Raw genomic sequence first — 22001 nt, 5'->3', positions numbered from 1 at the left:
AAGAGAGTCGAGAAAGACAGAGCTATAAGAAATGCGTGAACAAGAGAAAAAGGAAAAATGGTCAAAGAAAATGAAAGAGTGAGAAAGAACAGGAGAAAGAGGAATGCAATCTGTGTATTCTTATGAGGCGGGGGTAGGGGGATGGAAGGGAGGGTTTGGCTGGTGTGCAACCTCTATCTGTTGCCTATCCGCTGGCACCATCTGTCTCGGGGCTTGATGACAGCTCCTGATCATGTGATCTTGCCATGTGACTCGGCAATCTTTTGAAGAAACTGCTGGCCTTTCATGTTTTCCATCCTAGCCCCAAGACCAGAAGCAAAAAGCTAGAAGGATAATAAAGGAAACTGTAGCGTGCAAGGGCAAAGTAGAAGCCACTAAATTCCACATATCATGTGGACATGAATGGTTTGGTTTTTTCCCTACCCGCTGAGGAAAGAAATAAAGTATAAAGCCAATTCTAATTTCAAGCTCCATATCTTATTTTTGAGAAGCACCAGGATTAAGGAATGTATTTAAAAGAGCCTCCTTAAGAAGCATGAGAACAGCAAAGAGGTTCATCTTTAGTGTAACTACCTATCAAACTATTTCTGGTATTTAGCAAATTACTCAAACCAAAGGCAGTTTCCCTTTCATTCCTTCTTTCTATCCACTTATTAAAGAGTGGTGAAAAAACACCATTTCGCTCCCTCCACTTGTCCACATTTTTCAATCCATTCTTTACCTCTTGGCTTTGGGGACTAAGCAGTATCAACACTAACAGGTAGAAAGGGGAGGGCCCCACATTAGTTTCAAGCTAGGAGAAAGGGCACAAAGATATATGCTTGTTAGTTTAGTTTCAAGCAGGCATGTGGGGATGTGCTTGTATTTAACTTCAGGTAAGACGAACAGAAAGATCTGCATCTCCACCTGCTATATTTAGCCTACCTCCCTCCTTTAAGATGTGCACTCTTCTCCAAGAATCTGATGGCATCTGAACACCCTAGCTTCGTGTCTGCATAAGTATCGTGGCTACTTTTCTCTAAGAGTCACAATGGCACTCTTACCATCAAGTTTTTAACTGAAACCAGTCACACACTCAAGATTACAACTGCACAAGTGTCTTGTGTCTAACTAACTCAGTTTCTAATCATAAAATATGTATTCCTGCTTCTCTCAGTCTATCAGTGAGATCACCTACTTTCTGATCCTGCATGCAAGGGGCAGGAGCAGCTGCTGCAGTGAACAGTACACCGCTCTTAGCAACAACAGCGGCAAACAACTAAACCTTCAAGTGCGGTTACGCTTCGCTGGAGTCGATACAATACAGACATGCCATCACTCTCTCCCTCCATCATGGCACTGGCTGGGAAGCTATGAGGGACGTTAATGGAAAAGCATCCCATGTCTGAATGAGAGATTACTGCCATTTCCTCAGGCTGACGAAGCCAGCCTTGTTACGTCTCCAAAAACCATCTGAAACATCTGAACTCTTCTTCATGTCGATCTACTGTCCACTTGTCCATTTTAACTTATTGGGCGTTTTTAAGCGATAAAGACACTTTTTTTTTTAAATAAAATGAATGTCAGCTTGCAATAAATAAATTTATCAGAGATATCAGCATTTTATGATTTAATTTTTTTAATTAGTTTGTTATTGCCCAGTTTGTCATTTTAGCAGACTCTTGAGTGTTTAGGTTACCATACGTACCATTGAGGGGAAGAGGGTTGTCCCCTCCTGGGTGGGGGAAACCAAGACGACCTACATAGGGAAGCAACAACAAAAAAATGATGTTATTCTCATATAAACCTTCCTATAAAGCTATTATTATATTTTCACTGACCATTTGAAAGAAAAATCTGTATTTTAGTAAGAATATAAAAGATATAGTAATAAAATGGCTGTCACTAATGTGATATCTACTCTCCACACCAACTACAAACAATGTGAGGCAAGACAGCACCACTAACACTATCAATCAGTACTTTGTATTTGGAAAAGGGCTGTTGCCATAATAATCCTCTTGACAATTACAGCAGTGCACAGACTAAATTGCTGAAGGGCACTATTTGATCTATTCTGCACATAATATAGGGACACTTGGTGACTTTGTTATAAGTTCTTCTAAAGTGTTAATCCAGAGCAGGCTTTAGCTGGGACAGCTATGATCACAACCTTTATTACCGCTGCATCTTTCTCCTACATCTATGGGACATCAACTATCTCTTTCCCTCTTATCACCTCGTTATTCTCCGAGCCTCATGCTATAGATTTTAGCCATTTGCCAAGATCATCTTGCATATGCACACACCCGCGCCCACACAAACATGTTATGATTCCAAACAAGCTTCGAAGTTATGCAAGGCCCACTTGCTGCAGAGGGATAATGACATGAAAGAGCTCAAATAGTACGACCATTGTTGAGTGGGTAACGAGTGCCCTGTGATTGGTGCATTCCAACGCCTTGGTCACATGGAAATCTGTTGGCTCCTCCCCCCATAGTTTGCCTGTTGAGCCCCATAGAACAGAAAAAAACAGAACCCTGACTCACAGAGCACAGAAACCAGGACAGACCACCTGCAGCTTCGAAACACGCCGCTCAATGATAATATTCGACTGTGTAGCGCATGCATCATCATTATCTGAATAGAAATGCAATAAAATGTGTTCAGTTTAATCAAAATAAGCTCAAAGGTGGCAACCAAACCAAACTAAAGTCCTCTGTACTACAATTCAGACCTTAGTGACATGATGACACTAAGGTGAAAGTCCATCTGAGCACCACCTGTTATTCTGAATTTTAAAGGGCTATAATGGTCTCCGAGGATCACACGAGTACACACCATATCCCTGTGTGTCTGCAGGACTGTGTGTGCCCGCTCTGTGAACCTTATTTGCATGCTGCTGGCTACATGTGCGTACACTACTGTAACAGTTAAAGCACATGCATGCACAAGCACACAAAAGACGGCGGGGCGTGTGTGTGTGTGCGTGCATGGGGTGGGTGAACAGAGGGATCCTTTCTGTCAGTCAGGACAATGCTGGAAGGGATTCAAAGCCAGTTGTACTGTAGACATTTTGTCTCGCCCGCTCCCTTGCTTCATTGCTCTCACTTTGTTCAATATGTTAAGCCGGAATGAGAAATTGCTGCCCTGCTTATGTGGATCTAAATGTGCTTGTGTATGAATTCTGCCACAGTTTGTTACGTAGATGCATGTATGCATGTGATGGAGAGAAAGAGAGCAAAAACTGGCCCGGAGAAGAGTCGCTGTAATTATAACATTTTTATTTTGCTGTGAGGGGGAAAAGGTAAGCACCCACTTAAGTCACTGCTACACTTGGCACAGCATAGTATAAACATTGACTATAATTATGAATATGTCTGTGAATTCAGAAAATAAACTGAGCATTATTTATAGCAGGCCACGGGCTAGAAGGCAAAAAAAAAAAAAAACACACCAAAAAAACACCAAAAAACAGGATGGGATATTTTGTTATGCATCAAATTAAAGCAGTAAATTATTGTCTAAATTTATTTATTTTTGTCGTCTTTCTTCAGACAAGCTTTGCAGTTTTGTTTTTCGAAATTAAAGGGTAGAGACAGAAAAATGTAAACATACCTGACCACACAGAAAAAGGTTCTGAGAATGCTATTGAGCTAATATTAGCGGCAAAGAAGCAGAGAACATCTACTTTACATGTATTATAGGATGCACACATATCATATTCTATCATATTTATAGGAAGTTGGGCTTAAAAATCACTTCTGCAAACCAGACTATGCAGTATTTTGAAATTGTGATGAAATTATGTAAAGCAGAAGCTTTGTGGTTTTTAGAAGAGAATTTTGACTTCTCTTTCTATGTTTTCTTGGATGTTTTCTTGGATCCATCAGTGGAGCTAAAGCACCAAAACATGTTCAATGAGGCAGAATTCTAGTTTTCTACTGAAGAAACATTTACTAAGATCTGACAGCACAACATTATACTGCCACTAGAGCTGGGCGATAGAACGATAACGATATGTATTGCGAAATAACTTTTTCTCGATAGAAAAATTAAACTATTGCGATAGACCTCATCTCTCTTGTCCTCTTAAAAAAAAAGAAAAGAAGAACAGCCAATCCAAATTAAGTAGCGCACCAATCAACCAATCACAGCCACAGCGTCACGTCACATGACTTGTTACGTGCAGCACAAGTGTCAAGGCGCACATGTGTATTTGTTTGGGAAGCAGCTAGCCGGGCTGCCCAGGTAATGGAGGAAATGAGTGTGCCGACTAGAGAAAAATCAACCGAGAGCGTGAGCGAAGGTTACCGAAGAAAAAAACGATGATGGTTCCAATGCCGGAGAGATTGTCAAACGGAAGGGCCACAGAAGTTCCGTAGTGTGAAGGTATTTCGGCTATTTCAAGTCTGACAAAAAACAGAGTAGTGCGCACTGTAAAATGTGCCGAAAGCAAGTCTGGAAATACAATAAAGCGGTGCATGCTCAATCTCTGACTGAAAGCGCTAATTCGTCACTCGGCTTTTGTCAGACTAAAGTAACTGTTAAAACTGTTTGAAAAGCTAAGCTTTACAACAAGGAGAGATTGAGAATTTCCTTTTAGTTCTCAGTTTATTTGATATTGACAGAAGTTAGTCAATTTTGTCTGTTCTTCTGTAAAACAAACTAAGATTTATTTTTAGAATTAAAATTTTGTTTCTAAGTGGAATTGACAATTTAGTGGTCTGTTTTGTTTGTTTTATTTTGAAACTTAAACACTTTAGCGGCTGCGTTTTGTGTAGTTTGCAATATTTGCCTTTATTTATCTGAAACTGAAGTCTCATGTTCCTTAAGTACATCTACCCTGTTGAACTTATTATGGGAAATAAATATTTAAATTAAAACAACCTGCTAATTATTTCACATTTTACTTGTGAGCAACGGCACATTTAAATCTTACAAATGTAGTTATTTGGCTTATATCGTGATATATATCGTTATCGCCTGAAATGAAAAAAACATATCGTGATATGAAATAATCTTATATCGCCCAGCTCTAACTGCCACTGAGCCTGATAGGTCCAAGGTTTAAACAAGTGATCTTACTGTAGTGTCCCATACGTAAAGATTTTTTAAAACTTTGCTTTTGTATTTATTCTGCTAATAAACTGATGTGTATAGTGAGTGTTTTTATGGAACATAAAGCTATGCATATATTACGCATGACATCGCTTCCATTTAGAGATTTTTTTATACCACATTTTCATCTCATAAAAAGACTCCTATCAATTTCTGGTCCATGACTTAAAACTTGTACAACCTAACAAAAACTACGTAATCATTATCTAAGCCCTCTGTCCTATTAAACTACTATCAAATATAACAGACAACTTTAACTATATAGTTAGTTAGCTTTTACACTCAGCCTACGCCTTGAGAAATCAAATGTGCTTCCTTTCAAACAATGATCATTACTAAGAACTTCAGCTCTATCCTCTTAGCCAACACTCACTATTGGCCACTGACTAACTTTTCTATAGTCAGATTATGTCTGTGAGCGTCACCCTTTACAACAATGATCCTTGGACTCCTGTAGAATTAATTTAATATCCAATTTCTGGGTTATGATAACAGGTCAGCAGCACTGTTTGCTATCAAATACATGTTTCCTTTAATGCTGCAAGACCAATACTGTATGTTAAAAAGTATCATTGTTCTTGGCAACGTCTACACCAACATGTTAAAAATTAGCATGCAACTTCTTCAAACTTTTTGGACCAAAATTATTTCACAACACTATTTCGTGTGAAAAGCTTTGCAGCACCGATCTTTAGAAAGCAACGACAATGTCAGTTCAGTTCAGCGAGGGCTCTCCCATCTCTCATAATTCCCATTTAAATAAAGCCTAAGCCCTCATCAATCTCTCTGCATCTACTTCTTAAAATTCATGAGAACGAGGTTATACCTATTGCACCATGCTCAGCTATCCTTAGCTTTGATTGACACTATTTATCTTATGGTTCTTATGGTTCTTTTTGCATTGCCCCTCAGTTCATCACCGTTTCTATGACACAAGCTCACTTAAATGGACCCCTCTTCCTAAAGCCTCACTTTATGCTGATCGGCAGTCTTTGTGGAAAAAGTAGATGGTCATCTGTCAATATAAAAACCATCAGATCCAAAACAATAGTGGGTAAAAGTGCCTTTGAAAACTGCAACTTGTGGACACCACAAACATGTGCAGCAATGATGGCTACGGCAGGGCGTCTGTGTTTTGTAAATATTAAATTCATCAACTCCTTATTGTGTTATATAACAGTGGAAAAGTAGGTCAGTCAACTATTGCTATACAGGTCCATGGCAATCAACTCGCATATGAAAACGCTAACTGACGTGGAAAACATCTGCCATCAGGGAATACCATATATAACACAGCAAGTAGAATATAAACAGCTGCACAGGAAAGACGCCTCTCTGATGCAGTTTTATGCATGCTTCGAATCACACAGAGCATTTCAAAAGGTTTAGTCTTTTATTTTGATAAATGACCAGATTCTCTATGTCATTTACATGTATGATTTCGTCCCCTCCTGACCTGCTCTGTGCAGCCTGATATGGCTTCCAAGCAAAAACAGACTATTAGACACAAACAATGTGGTGTGTAGAGCTGCTTGTGAAATGCACTGCCATCAGCTCTGGCATAAGCCAGAATGCAACATAGTCTCACCCAGCTGCATTTGTTGCACCCAGAATAATCGCATATATGGATATGACAGAAAATGTAAAGAAGAAGAAGAATAGAAGCCACAAGGAGAATTTTGTTGTTTGTTTGTCTTGGTTTGTGTTTTTTATGATGAGTGGGAAGAAGAAAGGAAAAGGAAGACAGAGGTGTGAGCTGACTGCTACACACTGTGGCCTTTCATAATATTGCCGATGATAGCACAAAAAGAAGACAAAGCCTCTACATGGCTGACCTGTGGAGGAGGTGAAACCTCTCTGCTAAAAACTGAGGCGTTAACTGATAAATTACTGTGTGTGAGCTGTTGTTCCTTTGTGCGGCCAAATAAGCTACAATCCATAACAAAGACAAGTGTTTAAAGGTAAAGCCTGCTTGCACATTAACGTTTTTTTCTTTTTCTTCTCTTGTATTGCACACCTTATATGAGGGAAACATGCAAACTATATACATCTGTAGTTTTGTAAGCAGGCTCTCTGTAGCACATTTCCAACAAGTCTATTTAAAGTGTTTGTATGTTATATTATGAAACTCATTTTCAGCTAGGTCAGTTGACATGCACTTAATAACTATTGCACACCAGCCATTTACTGGACAAATAATAACAAGATCAGTATCATATTATGTGTGCCATCTGTGGGAAAATATGATGCATCTATAACGATAAAGGTCCATACAACTACCTCCAGCGCATCACAGGTTTTCTAAAAATATAGACGTGCTAAATGGGAAGCATACATTTTCAGCATATACACTCATTTCCTGTACTGAATCCATAGTAAAAAAAAATTCCCTGCCTATAGAACAGGGAAAAATGTATATTTCCTGATCTGTTGGAAATTGATCAGTTGCAGGCTGATGCTGGGAGAAATCTGTCGCACCAAAAACCAACACATTTCAAAAGGCGAAACTTTTATGCTGGAGACTCACTTTTTGCTAGCGACTGGTGGTTGTCAGACATTCACCAACCAGTGTCTAAGCCTGTGTGACTACAGCCTTCTATGAAAAAACACCTCTGCAGTTAACGCAATGTCAAATTAAAAACAGAAGAAAAAAAAATGCTGCTGGTCTGCTTAGTGTTTCATGATCTTGATTGACAACTGGCATCTTTACCTTTCAGGCTGTCCTGCTCAGCTCTCATGATGTCAATCAGGGAGCTCTCCAGAGTGTTCATGTTGAAGCTGTCAAATGACCTGGTGCGCTCCTAAACAGAGGAGAGAAAAAAGAAACACTGTGTCACTTTTTTAGCCTGCTTCAAACACATGCAGTTAACACAACTATAAAAAAAAAAAAAAAAAAAAAAAAAAACCTGTGGTAACCAATGGTGTTATAATTGTTAAAGCGGAGCAACAAAGAAATTGCCTTATTAGTGCGACAATGACTTGGTTAATATCTAAGCTGGCCAAAGACTGCCTTGCCACAAGACAGACATCTTCACTCTTAATTTAGAAAATTTACACAATGATGTAAACTTCCTGCAATATTTAAAGACTTTTGACCAAAAAGAGTTAAAGGGGAACAGCCACATGCTTTCCTGTTTCTTCTCACCTCACTCTCACTTGAGCTCATTTCAAAGAAAAGACTTGACAGAAAGCTTTGTTTCTCTCAATGCGTTTCTTTCTACCCAGCCTTGATAAATGCAGTGACAAAAATTAGACTGTACACGTACACATAGACTTAGGTATTGGTTGAAATAGTTTTAAAAGTAAGAAATGAGAAATAAAAAAAAGTTATAGCATTTTTTTGGCTCACGTTGTGTTCAGCTTTATTGTGTGGGCCTAGAAGGGCTCATCCCAAAGTAGCTTAAAAAATTATCTGTAGGTGTGTATCTACCAACGGGAAGAAGAATTAAATGGTGTTCTTTTCTTTTATTAAATCTAGCTTTTGCTCTCAGCAGTTGATTTCTCTCGTCTTATAAGATGCCGTAATGTGCTTAATTATTATGTGTTTAATTCAGCCCTAATTTCTTTTCTTGCATGTTTTTGTGTGCTTTTCCTGCTGTGCAACTTGCAAAGTAAACACAACTAAGCAATAAACAGACTCGTTCAATGAGGCAACATAATGAAAGTCAAGAGAAAAACAAGCAGTCAAATGAAGCATGAGCCAAGCAAATTCCTGGGCAAAAGCTTTGTCACCTACAACAAGGGCATCCTTGGCATATCAGCCAGCCACACTGGATTTAATTGTATGCACACACAAATACGTGTTAACACGCACACACCCATACGATGCGTATATACAAAATATTCTCACATGAAAAACATGTACCCATACACACACACACACACACACACACACACACACACACACTCCAAGTGGCATGCTGATAAGGTTCCAGTGCCGACTCCACCTCAGCCAGACAAAATATGCAGTCTATGTCAACAACTTCTAAAGAAAGTGATCAACTCTTCTGGTTTCCATTCCTCTGAAAGAACCAAAAGTTAAATATGAAATAATTATTATTCGCATCTCGCTTTTCAATGCCTCGTTGCTTCCTTCCTCCTCCTTCACCATTTTCCAAGCCATTCTCTAACAAATGCCAACTTCAAAAGTAGAAATGCCTTAAAAAACCTTTTATATTCCTCATGCATATGTCAGAGATCTCATACTTGACAAAGGCAGCAATTGTTCTAGCTAGAAGTTGTTGTTCATAGGCTGTACCCTATGACTAAAAAGTTTAGTCATGTTTATTCTCTCAAAACTTGGTCACGACTGAACATGCATGCCCTACTTTCAGTTTTGTATCTAGTCCATCGACTACTTGATTATTTAAGGGGTTTTTTTTTTAAATGAGAAACAAAATCCAACAAATTTGAAGAGCTGCACTCAAAGAAAAGCAGCCGTTAGCATTTTGTGTAAATATGTAAAAACATAAAATAGATTACTACAATTTAACAAAAAAAAAAAAAAAAAAAAAGACAGGAGAAGGAATGGCTGCCTAACTTCCAAGTGTCAGGCTTCTAAAATAACATTGCCAGAACACACCTGATGTGTTCAGGTTTTAACGCTGTAAAAACATCCACTTAGAAGCAATTGAACCTGACAGGATGATTGACAGATCAGACTTCCAAACCATGTCAGCAACGCAGTGTTAAAATAACAAAAGCATCAGTGTGAATCAATGTGGCCTGTTTCTTTCTAAACCTAATTGGAGGACAGTTCAGATGAAATGCAGAAACTCTAAATCCAAACTTAAAAACTATATGCAAAGTAAGGAGTGAATTCATACAGTTCAGGTGTAGCAACAGTTCAAATGGTGGTCAGAAAACTTCAGCCTCAAGAAACACGGAAGAGAAAAGTGTTAAATAACTGAAAGCATGACACAGAAACAAGTTCACCGGGGGGGTCTGAAAACAAACAAACAAACAAACAACCATCCTGACAAAAACAACAACACTACATAGTCAGCTCTGCCCTGGGCCTGACTGATAATGGGCAGAGAATTACCCATCATGTCACTAAGGCTGCATTATCAGTCACTCTTTAAATTACCTATGTTGTTTCTTCAGCAGCATCTATGCAAAGATCTCTGGCGTTAAACCAGCAACCAATTCGAAGCCTAACGGCAAACTGCAGGCAGTGTCAGAAAAGACTAAAAAGTGTTCATTGTCCTTTGTGTTACCATGCAATAAGGCTCAGAAGAAACACACCCTATCTAAGTGAACTACACTTCAAGGGTTGACTAGGAGGGCAACACACTTTTTTTCTCTTATTCTCATAAATCTACCGTCCGGTGTCTGAAGTGGTTCACCAAAATTCAATATCTAGTATCTGATCGGCTTGAAGAGCGTGGTTGGGTATCTGGCACGCTTGGCTGGTAAAACAGCCAAACTTCCCAGCTGTAGCCAAATTTCTTACCAGCATTTGAGCTGACTACAACAGAAACAACACTGTGGCAGAACACACCCAATGCACTAACTCTCTCTCCCTCAAAACAAATATCAACATGGGGATACAGGCCAGATTGTGTCCACCATTTTCTCATATCCGCTTCAGTATAATATGTGCACTTGCGCTATTGCCTGAGGACAAATAAGTCAAACACTCCAAGGCAAGGGAAGCAGAAACAGAGTCCAGGTTTGGTTTCTGCCTTCAGTATACAAGGGTAATGAGTATATTCCAACATGATGACAAATACATACAATTAGGAAACGGACAATGCTGTACGCATTTTTGGATTCGCACGCTTTGTGGCATCACTTTATTTACCATCATATGTGGGTGGTGTAGTATGACAGGGTAATTCTATTATACTGTTTCTGGATAATACAAATTCATTTTGTGGCTGAGATGGACTCAGTATGGTGGACTTGAAGCCTGGCTGGTTCTCTGCAGTTGCTAAGCATTAGCCTGGAGAGTGATTAATCATCAGATTTCTGCATCTCTCTCTCTCTCTCTCTCTCTCTCAACAACTGGCCAGCAAAGAGCTTATCCCTGACAGATTGCAAGCATGCACAGATGCACGCACATTAGCTACAAGCAAGAAAAATGACAGTTTATATGGCAGTTCTTGTAATCTATGAACACGGCCTAATGTATACACTTAAATTTGCATGCAGCCCATTCACACTGCAAAATCATCTCTTGCAGAAACGTCTAACCCTGAAGCAGTCTATTTGAAGCTGATAATGTAAACAGTGACAGTGCAGGGTTTTTTTAATTTTACTCTGCATGATAGGTGTGAACTGTTGGTTGTATGCAGCAAGGCAACCTTACTCTACCAGCCCCGGTGCCATTTGCTGTTTGTTTGACACTGAATTAAAAACTATGTACTAATCTATAAACTAATCATTTAAAATTTTAAATTATCATGACTATTATCCAGAATAAGGACTATGGAACACACAAAAATGGGCTTATTATTTGTTATTCAATTACAATTACCTCTCAGATAATTTATTGACTTTTTCAGCCAGTAATTCTTATCAATCTAAAATTAATAATCAATTTTTTTTTTCTTTTCTTTTCTTTTCTTTTCTTGTTTTTTGTTTAAATTGGGACCTATGCATTGTCTTACTGTCTAAGAAGCTTATTTGAAATGCTTGAGAAAAGCGCACTGGGCCACACATGATCAAAAATTGGTTCATCTGTCATTCAAGCTATGGTTCATTAAATTCTAATATGGGTTAGCTTTACAACCAGTGCATAAAGTGCTGCACACAGCACACACTAGTTGCTTAACACTGACTGAAAAAGTAGTCTAGGTAGATCGGCAGGGCTTTGCCATTCTGGGCTCCCTGGTATATTTACACAGAATCAATTCCAATCATTTTTAGACGTCTATAAAAAACAATGTCTATTTTTGACAGGAGATATTTATTTGGACAGGAGAGCCTACCATCGGCTCCATCTATAACAGAGACCACCGACAACATGTTGCCTTTAATATCATAAAAGCTCAAGTCAAGTATGTTTGGAAAAAAACAAAAAAGCAAACAAAACCAGGGCTGGGCCTAGCTACCACTGTGTGACTGCTCCCTCTAAACAGAATTTAATCTTTAGCAGCACCAAACTGAGCAACCTCCAACAGATTTTCATGGCATGTAGAGTCATCAAAGAATGATTAAATCCAACATGTTGTGGGTGATTAACTCTCAACATTAATCATCAATGTCATCTGGCTGTTAAGATAAAATGGAAGCTGTGGTAGGGTAAAGGGATGCAGAACATAAAGGCAAAAAGGAGAGTAAGGATACACTGGTGAAGTGTAACTTGTCAGGGCTGTAGAATTTGGAGGTTATTTAATAGTTCGCTTATATTCAATTGTCGGAAGGCTGAGCTTTTAATTACATCCCTGAGATTTGTAAAAGATACAAAGGCCAAAGAAGGAAGGTAGATACAGCTATTAAAGAAAGGGGAGAGCAAAAGTGAATAGTGAGGTAATTCATCATAAAAAGAGGAAAAATGTAGCACAGGAAAGGGAAACAAGATGCTCTTTTGACGCTTGTGATTATTTAATTATCACAAAATAAATATAAAGTTGATAAAATTCATTCCATCCATGTTTTGACAGGCAACACAAAAGTCCAATGACAATGAGAATAGCAGAGTTTGAGCCACATCAGGTTAACCTGACCTGCAAAGCGTAGGAAGAACAGCAGGTAGCGGCACATGCGCTAATGTTTGGGCTCCTGCAAACAACGTGCAGTAGAACATCAGGAATATGAGCGAGCTAAAGGACAAAATGACCACAGAAAATGTTAACGAAAACTCATGCATTACAGAGCACGACACCCCAGAGGACACAGTCCAAGGCTCAGAAGACTGGGACATTGCTGAAAAGATCGATTGTGGGGAGATATTTTGGCTATTTAAAGTCCACTTAAGAGCAGAATAGCACACACTGCAAACTGTGTGGAAAGCTCGTTTCCATAAATGCAGGTAGTGCCACGAATAGTTTTTACCACTTGAAGTAGTGCCATCCTTGCACAGTGCACAGCTGATCGTTTAACTGCACAATGCAATTGGACGCGCAATGCAATAGCTTGCGGTCCTAGACACATCCTCCAATACAAAGCCTAAAGACAACGATATCAACAGCCAGTAAACAGTCAAAAATGGCAGATTTAAGCACCTGACTGAAGTAACCAACTCTCGCTGCCAAATCCCTGGCCATAAACATTTGTTTCAGATGACTCTACAGTTGTGTTACAATTTGCTACCACTTTAGATTTGTGGTTAAGTCGCATGTTTGATCCATATATGAATTCCACTGGTCACTTCACTGAAATCCTGTGCTTTTTTTGAATTTGATATATGTATTGCTTTGGAGCATAAATGGACCACAATTCAGTGTATATGTCAGTCTTGTTTATATGTTCCCTCATTTACATTTGAAAGTCTCTTGAATTTACACTGAGTAATTATAGAAAATTTTAGTGTGTGTGTCGTATTTGTCCATTTATTTGTGGGTTTGTTTGGCAATTATTTAAAACGGTTTGAATGAACAGAAAAGTATTGATGCCATTATTAGTGATTTTTTTTTCCCCATTCTTAAATCTGGATCCATTGTATTTATTTATTTGTTTGCGTTCTTCTGTCACAGAACTTTTTGACTGATTAGAGTTGTCACTTTGTTATATATATACCTATTTCATTTTAAAATACAGTCGTATAATGTTCTACAGTACATTTGTCATATCCAACTTCAGACCAGAAATAAATATTTAAATCAAAATCAATCTTACATCATCACAAGTAAAAGTAAAACTTGTATACTGATCGATAGACTGACATGAAAGAAAATTATTGTGATAAAAAAAATTTTTCCACATTGCTCAGCTCTGGTGATTGTACTAAACAATAATATTAACTACTCCCAACTGCCAAAAGCAACAAAATACACAGTGTTGTCTGAACAGTGTGTGCATTTGGGTTTCAAAACAAGTGACAAAGGGAGGAGTTCAAGTAGTATTTGAACTGCTTGGGGATTAGACTAAAACAACTCACTTACTGTATGCATTCAGCAAAGCTACCTATAATAAGACACCTGAACATAAACTTTCCTTTGTCAACTCTTTTTTGTTATATCAAATGTGCTGAAGACATATTTCAGTGACTAATTAGGGCTTATGCACACACGTATACACAAGTGCCCTTTCTTCCTGTTGCAGAGCGCGTCTGTCAAGGGCATAAGAAGGGCACAATGAGCCTGTATGAGCAGGAGAGTTATGTGCTTGCCAGTGCACCGCTCATTAGTTTAAAAAAAATGTTTTTTTCTAATTTAACACCACTGTCACAAGGACCAGTGGTAATGGTTTTAACCTTGGGCTTCAAATGACCGAGAGAATTTGTCTGAAATGGCATGACAGTTTCCATGCACAACATCACAGGTAGGCAAGGAAGGGTACCTGAAAGGCCTGAGGCTTTCTCTTTAAAGCAAATTTGTCAGTGTCAGCATGATTGTGTTCAGGAACCATAAGGTGTTGTGTTTAACACAGGCAAATGGGCAGGTCTACAGTTCAATTACCTGATACGTGAGTAGGTTTCCCTGTGTTTTGGGGTTAGAGAGTTAAAAATGTACTTTTGCCTTGTTTGAAAAGTATTATTAATACATCTGTGAAAAACCGCAGCTATAATTCTACTATTGCACCCCAAAAAAAGGGTTGATCCATGCAAACCATTTGCCATTGCCACACCTGACATTCCCGTGACCCCACAAAAATATACCAGTTTAAGAATAAGCAGATCGCTCCAGGACACAAATGAGGTATGAACAAGTAAAAATGAGCAGAAGAAAATGACACATTGGAATAAATTCAGGCAATAATAAAATACCATTTAGTTTTGCTTACTTGCTAATCCAGAACTTATACTTCTGCTGTAAAGTGAAAGTTTTATTTCAGGAGTTTACAGTACACATATGAACGGATGTTCACACATACCTTTCTTATCTCTTCTCAACTGGAGTTTACAAACAATGTTTTCTGTCTGCCATTACCAGACATAATAAATAGCTGCATTTTACTCTCGGTTTTATCAGGCACAAAGCAACAGGCCTTGCCTTTTCAGCCACTTCCATGGCTTTGTTTGTCTAACTTTTATTTACTGACAATTAACTCTGGACAGGATAGAGTTTACCCAACTGCACTTCCTCTAATTCACACTCAATATTTATTGCATCATATTTTCATTAAAGATTCAGATGTTAGTTACATGTACTGCAACCCTTGGCCTTTGTAGAATATAACAAACAAAGGTCCATGTAAATACTGTATCCAAACACTCATCCATCCAGTTATACATCCATCCATTTTCTTAATCCGATTCAGGATTGGGGTTGGGGTCTGGAGACTCTCCCAACTGTCATGGTGTGAGAGGAGAGGTAGACCCTCGACAAGTCACCAGTATATGGCAGCACTAACACAGAGACAGCCAATTAACCTAACATGGATGTCACTGGACTGTAGGAGGAAGATTTAGTATCTGGAGGCAAAAGGGAAACATGCAGACACAAGACCTTCTTGCTGAGAGGCGACAGCTCTAACCACTGTGCCGCCCACTCCAGAGCTACAGTATTTTCTAAACATGCATCCATTTTCTTAACCTCTTATCAAATTCAGGGTCACAGGAGAGCTGGAGCCCATGTCAGCTGACGCAGGGCACCAAACTACAAATATTTAAAGCTCAGGCTTGTCGGGTAAAAACAAATGGCCTAATAGTCTAATATTCGTAGCCCAAACCTGCTTACAACCCCATGTACTGGTCATTTACAGGTCTGATTTTACATAAAAAGTGGTGTTGTTTGGTCAAAAACGGTATGTAAAACCACACTCTGCAAAGAAGATTTTCTGGACATACACAGAGACCGTTTTAATAATGTACCTTCAGATAACAGCATCATTATTTCTAAGCTGCACAAACAGTCAGGAGCGCAGTAACCAACAGTTACCCAGGTGGCTTACTGAGGCAATATCCTGTGCTGGCTTCTCTACCTCAGACCCTGCAGGTCTTGACCTGGTCACTGGCCAGATTTACCAGTCTGAAACAACTCAGTACACCTGACACAGTAGCAGGCTTCTGACCTTGAAATTCACGGGTGAAGAATTAGAGGACAAAGAAGGAAAGAATAACAGATAGAAGAAGAAAAACATGAAGACTTCCCTGACATTTAAAAAGTACACATTTCTGGTCAAAGGTTATTTACTAAGTGAACTGTGTGCTGGCAGTTAGCAGCGGTGTGTCTGGATAGCTAACCACTGTAAGATATCTGACTGGTTGCATGCTATTTGATTTAATGTGTTTATGTGCAGCGAGTTTATAGTGCAAATGTCGCAAAAGGACTGACTTACAGAAATCACCTATGTTACACGTTTACGACATTCAAAATGCACAAAGAGGCAGATGTTGTGATGAAATAGAAGTTATTTCATCAAACACAAAAGGCCTGAATAATGCCCAACTGATCCTTCATCTGTTGTGTGTGCTAAAACTCCAACAGTTGAGGCTTACAGGGGAAGGGATGTGACACAGGTCTGTTTAGTTCACAGTTACACAAACTACAGTGTTTCATTTACCAAATCCGGGAGTGCCTTGTGTAAGACAACGTGTGTAATCAGTCATCTGAACAATGCGTGATCTCAACAAACATTGACAAGAACCATTTTAAAAGCAGTTTTAGAGAAAGCAAAACAAAGCCATCTTTCCCATGACTTCCTCTAGAGTATTTCTGTAGCTAAGGGAGTAAATGGATAGGAAACTCCTTAAGGCAACTGATCTGACGGATGTGGCAATTTTCATGTCACATGTATATGCAAGCATGGATAGTGAAAGCCAAACAACACTTGGATAGATGTATTTAAGAGTGAAATATACAGAGAAGGCACTGGCAATTAAATGTGACGCTTGGTTGGCTGTGCAGTAATTTAACAATGGTTTCTACAGTAACCACTTAAACACAACATCATGATCTACGGTACATGCTCACACTAAAATGAAACATTTCAAGATTCGATTGTTTTGTGGTGGATCAAAACTGAGAAAAAAAAAAGAAGAAAAACGACTGACATGTGGTTCAGAATTTGACAGACTTATAAGCAAATCCTCATTTACATGTAGTAAACTATCTCAGCTGGAACAAATCCTAATATCCAAATGAAGTGCATATGAAGGGAATGTTCCAAAGCGGCTGCATTATACAATGCGACAAGCAGCACTGATGCAGATCTGAGTGGAAGATGTAACTACAGGCAAAACAATACTGATCCACATCCACGCAAAGTGAGGCGAAAACAAATCTGCGTGAACTGATGATGTCCGACTTGCCATTACGCCAACGTGCATATGCTTGAAAAGTACAGATTCAGAAAGGAGATTGAAGAAAAGAAGCAAAAGTGGTGTTTGTGGCAGGTTTCAAAATTAGCTTGAGGACTATAAAAATACACAGCAATTTCTTAAGAGTCATTGTTATCCTTTTTTGGTTATTGAAACCTATGTTTTAAATGTGTTGTTATTTTAAAAAATGAGTTACACTTACATAATCAGTCCCTCTCCCTCTCTCACACATGCACACACACAGTGAGGCCATTCTACGCCCATCCTCCATCTGCCCTTGCAGTATCAAGGGGGCAAGAGGACAATGCTACTTTAGTTGATCTGATTCAAACACAAGGAAGAACAACATACTGCAGCTACAGGAAAGCTAGCTTAACTCCAACACCGGGATGTAACAGTCAGGCTTCTCGAAATTGTCGCAGAAACCCAAATCTGATCTACAGGCTGCTTGATACCAGTTGTAACCCTTTTATGTTAATCATCATTTAAATCTGCTAAGCATGTTGGGAACTTCTTTCTCATTATACTTTTTCTGGTCTTTTTTTTTATTAAGCCAACAGCTTTTTTGTACCATCCAACCATGCTAATCTGTAATTTTGTGCTCATGAAGACATAACAGCTGCGTATGTTTACCTCTGCACAAAGCAGGGAGGAGGATGGAGACAAAGTGAGACACAGGAGAGCCTCCTCCCTTCCAGCATGAGCAGAAAGTAATGCTTCTATACAATCAGGAGAGTATTCTATCACTGATGACCCCGTTCACATATCACGACGAATGTTTTTGCATACAGTAACTAATAAAATTAAGAGGACGGATATCAGCTGAACAGGTAAAACAGAACTAGGTCACGACATTTTCCTGGTTATTTATTCAATTTTTAAGCTTTTCTATAGGTTTTTAAATCCGTTTCACGTGTAAAAATTGTTAATAGAAGCAATGGGATGAAGATATAAATTAGCTAACTGCCTTGTTACAATTTTAGTTATCTTTTTTTAAACTACAATGCTAAATTAGTGAGCCACCATGCTTGTAATTATGCCGCCAGAGAACTAGATAAAAGAGAGTGGATGTTCCTAATATTGTCCTCTTAAGGGAAGACCACACAGCAAGTGTGGTGGCAATCAGAGACCACAGAAGGTCAACGACATTTAGTGGCTTTAAGCAATGATGGGGGTGGGAGCTAAAACAGCTCATTTCAAACATTGGATGAACTGTACCAGCACCCGGTACAAGACAAATGAGGATGTCTTTTAGCTGAATCATGCTACTCTAGTGGAGTCCAAGAATAAAAATATGGAAGTGTAAATGAGAATAACAGGCCCCCTTTAAATAGTCTCCTCATCAAAGCAAACTGGAACAGGTCAGATACGAACCTGGGCCGCACAACTACCTACAGCAATTAGCTGTTAACATTAATCCTAAATAGCTACTGAGAAGCATGTGCTCCCTCTCTGATGCATGTCAAGACATGTCCGCACAGCCTTCTCCCTGCTGAGCCTGTGGAGTGTTGAGTCATTAACTGCTAATGGACAAGAGGAAAGGTCAAAACAAGCATCGCTTTTAACAGTTTTAAAGTTACTTTGCTTCTTTAGAGAATTTTGGATTCACTGGTAAAGAACGTGTCCAGGAAATCTGCAATCTATACGTTCAGTTAGGATGTTGACAGGCTGCTGAATCTACAAAGACATGCAGCCGCCAGGACTATTTAACATGATCTATTTTTATGCATGACGACAACGACTACGACTGACTGACACCAATTTGCAGGGACTTTGTCACAACGTAAAAAAGTAAAGGATATGTAGGATACTTAAAGAAACATTTCACCGGATAGGCCCAGATGGGTCTATAGCCACCTCTGTCTCTTTTCCCCTCCTCCTCCTTGTAACGACCAGCACAATCAATCATGGGCTAGATCAATAGAATGAATTTATCTCCAGGCCCCTCTACCTCTTTCCATTACAGCTGGTTTCTACATGTGACAGTACAATTATTTAAGCAGTCTTCATTGTATGTGGATCCAGCTTTTAAAACGAATGAACAGGTTGGATTTTTTTTATTAAGGGGTGGCCACCCATGCCATGACATGACATACAGTAAGTGATTAATGTAACTCTAATTCTTATAAATCACCAGACTCTCTTTTACACAGTGTAATAGGTCAAGAGCCCAATATATGTAAAGCGTAAAGAACTGAGCAAGGTTCATGGATCTACAGTATCACCATTTGTTGCTAATGGTTGTTTACGACTGGAACAAAAGCAATCTAACCATAATGTATTGTTATTCATCACTTAATGCAGATTTAGTTTTTGACACTATTGTCTGTCGTTATACCCTCCATCGTGTCTTCATTTTGTACCTCGCTCTCCCAGTCTCCCATTTTAAAACCTTACCGTTTTTTTCTGTCCATGCTGCCTCCCCCATTCCTATATGCCCCCCCCCCCAATTCACGTGGCACACACCACTGCAGTGACAGAGCCACATTAGTCATCGCAAAGGACACTCAGCTATAGAAGTACAGAGTCCAATAACAGGTTTAACACAGTAGCAAAAGCATCGTGTAAATCTGTGCGCCTCCTGCTGTGTCTAAAAATAGAAGCTGTACCACATAATGCTATAATATTAATAGTTCACATAAATGACATCCTGCTGTTTAATAATTCAGGTGATGAGCAGCTACAACTGAAAAATATTCAGAGCCAGACATATACGCTGAACATTCATGCTTAGTATACAACATAATTGGGAAGAAAAAGAGGACAATTCCATACAGTTAGTGAAAATTCCCACTCAACCATCTGAATAAACATCTCGGAGGCAAACTGACCTGAAAGGGGAAGATGTTATCGCTGCGGCCAACTCCATCATCCATCCAGGACTTGGGGTTAAAGCCTGCGGGACTGTTTCGAGGGTACTTCTGGGATGCCACATGGTTGTTAGGGAAGGTCTTCTTCAGTGGCGAGATAGAGTTAATGGGAGTCATCCCGCCATTCAGCCCGCGTCGATAATCTCTGCCTTGAGATCCTCCCCAGCCGCCACCACTACCATATCCTCCTCCGGGACTCCAGGAAGTGGAGGAGCCGGGGGAGGGAGAAGGACTCTGGTAGCTGGCTGGACCCCAGGGAGACGGGGGCTTGTTCAGGCTGTTGGACAAATGCGGCAACTGGCTGAAAGCTGCATTCCTGTGTGGGAAGGGCGGTGGCGGGTGGGGAGAAGCTGGAGAACGCCGATGCTGCTGGTGCTGGCTGTGGGGGTGCTGGAAATGGGGATGGGGTGGGGGAGCCGGGTGGTGCTGGGACAAGGCAGCAGCTGGTCCGATCTGGGGGGAGAAGTTCCCACCAAACCCTGGACTGACGTGGTGTGAGAAGTTCTGGAACAGCAGAGGCCCGTTACTGGCAGACGCCGGGTTGAAAAAGCTGACATCCTCATTAATGATTGTTGATGGCGCAGGCGGGATGGCGGGTGACCAGTTGTTGAAGCCAGAAAGCGATGACGAGGTTGTACTGGACTGAACTGGGCCCGTACCCCCGAGACCAGATGTCTCCTGGTAATCAAAGCCTGTCAGAACAGGTGACTCAAGACGGAGCTGCTTCTCTTTTCCATTACTGCTGTCAGATGTGCCATTCTCTGTCTTGCCTTCATCGGACCTGGCTTTTTCCAATTCTGAAATTATCCCACCACCACTTCCACCCTCTTGGTGACTCCCGGGAGACAACTGCTGCTTTTCTTGCGTTTCTTGCATTTCCTGTTGCTGCTGTGCTTTGGGTTTTTCTGGCCCCCCCAGGATTTCGTCTTGCACGCTGTTGTGGGTGGCGGAGGCAGGGAAGAGCCAGGGAGAGCCTCCTGTGGTGCCATTCCCTGCGGCTGTGGTGCTGTTTATGAAAGCGGCAGGGCTCTGCGACACATTTTGGTGATGATGAGGGGGCTGCAGATGCGGGTGGATTCGGACCGGGAATGCAGACTTGTTGCCAGTGTTGTTTTGAACTAGAACTCCAAACCCGTAATCCCCCATTTGTTTTCTCCCCCCACAGACAAGTGCTATCCCGTGATCGTTTGGTCCTATAGAGAGAAGAGCACACAAGCATGGCATGCACTGAGTTAGCAGTCATCCACTCACATTAACCAATAGATCAAGGGATTTAAAAAATAACTAAGTGAGGGGATGCAGAGGCATGGAAATCTTTTTATGTGTGTAGGATCTAAATGAGATCCTACACACATATAACAATCACTGTACTGTTGCTGAAGAGCTCATCCTTAAAAAAAAAAGCCAGCCAGTTAACATTACATCTTTAGCTAATTATAACCCCGTGACGTTGCCAGATTGTCTACAGCTGAGCTGCTGGCAGCCACCACTAAAGCCAGAACCACTGCTGTGTCGAGCATATAGTCTCCATTTGGGGACGTTTTACTAACGAAAACCAACTGACAGGCAACTAATTATCACCCACGAAACGCACATTAGCACAAAATATCAACGAATGCTGAAAATATTGACAAAAAAACCCAATAAAACCGTCAAAAATA

At 40.0% G+C, this 22001-nt stretch overlaps 1 protein-coding gene across 2 annotated transcripts in view; it reads right to left on the bottom strand.

The window, feature by feature from the left end:
- cpeb4b (cytoplasmic polyadenylation element binding protein 4b) overlaps positions 1–22001 on the bottom strand; it is a 31622-nt gene that overhangs the window by 8740 nt on the left and 881 nt on the right. The window contains exons 2-4 of one of the 2 annotated variants that reach the window (XM_031748501.2): positions 20302–21533; positions 7811–7901; positions 1688–1738 (exon numbers count right to left, since the gene is read on the bottom strand). In XM_031748501.2, coding sequence (XP_031604361.1) covers positions 1688–1738; positions 7811–7901; positions 20302–21486 — 1327 coding nt within the window. In that variant the 5' untranslated portion in view covers positions 21487–21533. The remainder of the gene's footprint in view (positions 1–1687; positions 1739–7810; positions 7902–20301; positions 21534–22001) is intronic. The other variant, XM_039617932.1, reaches the window with a different exon arrangement.

Source organism: Oreochromis aureus, linkage group 10 (genome assembly GCF_013358895.1).
Source record: "Oreochromis aureus strain Israel breed Guangdong linkage group 10, ZZ_aureus, whole genome shotgun sequence".
In the NCBI taxonomy this organism is placed as follows: Eukaryota; Metazoa; Chordata; class Actinopteri; order Cichliformes; family Cichlidae; genus Oreochromis; species Oreochromis aureus.
Note: the sequence above shows the minus strand (reverse complement) of the source record. Positions and strands in the feature narration are given on the sequence as shown.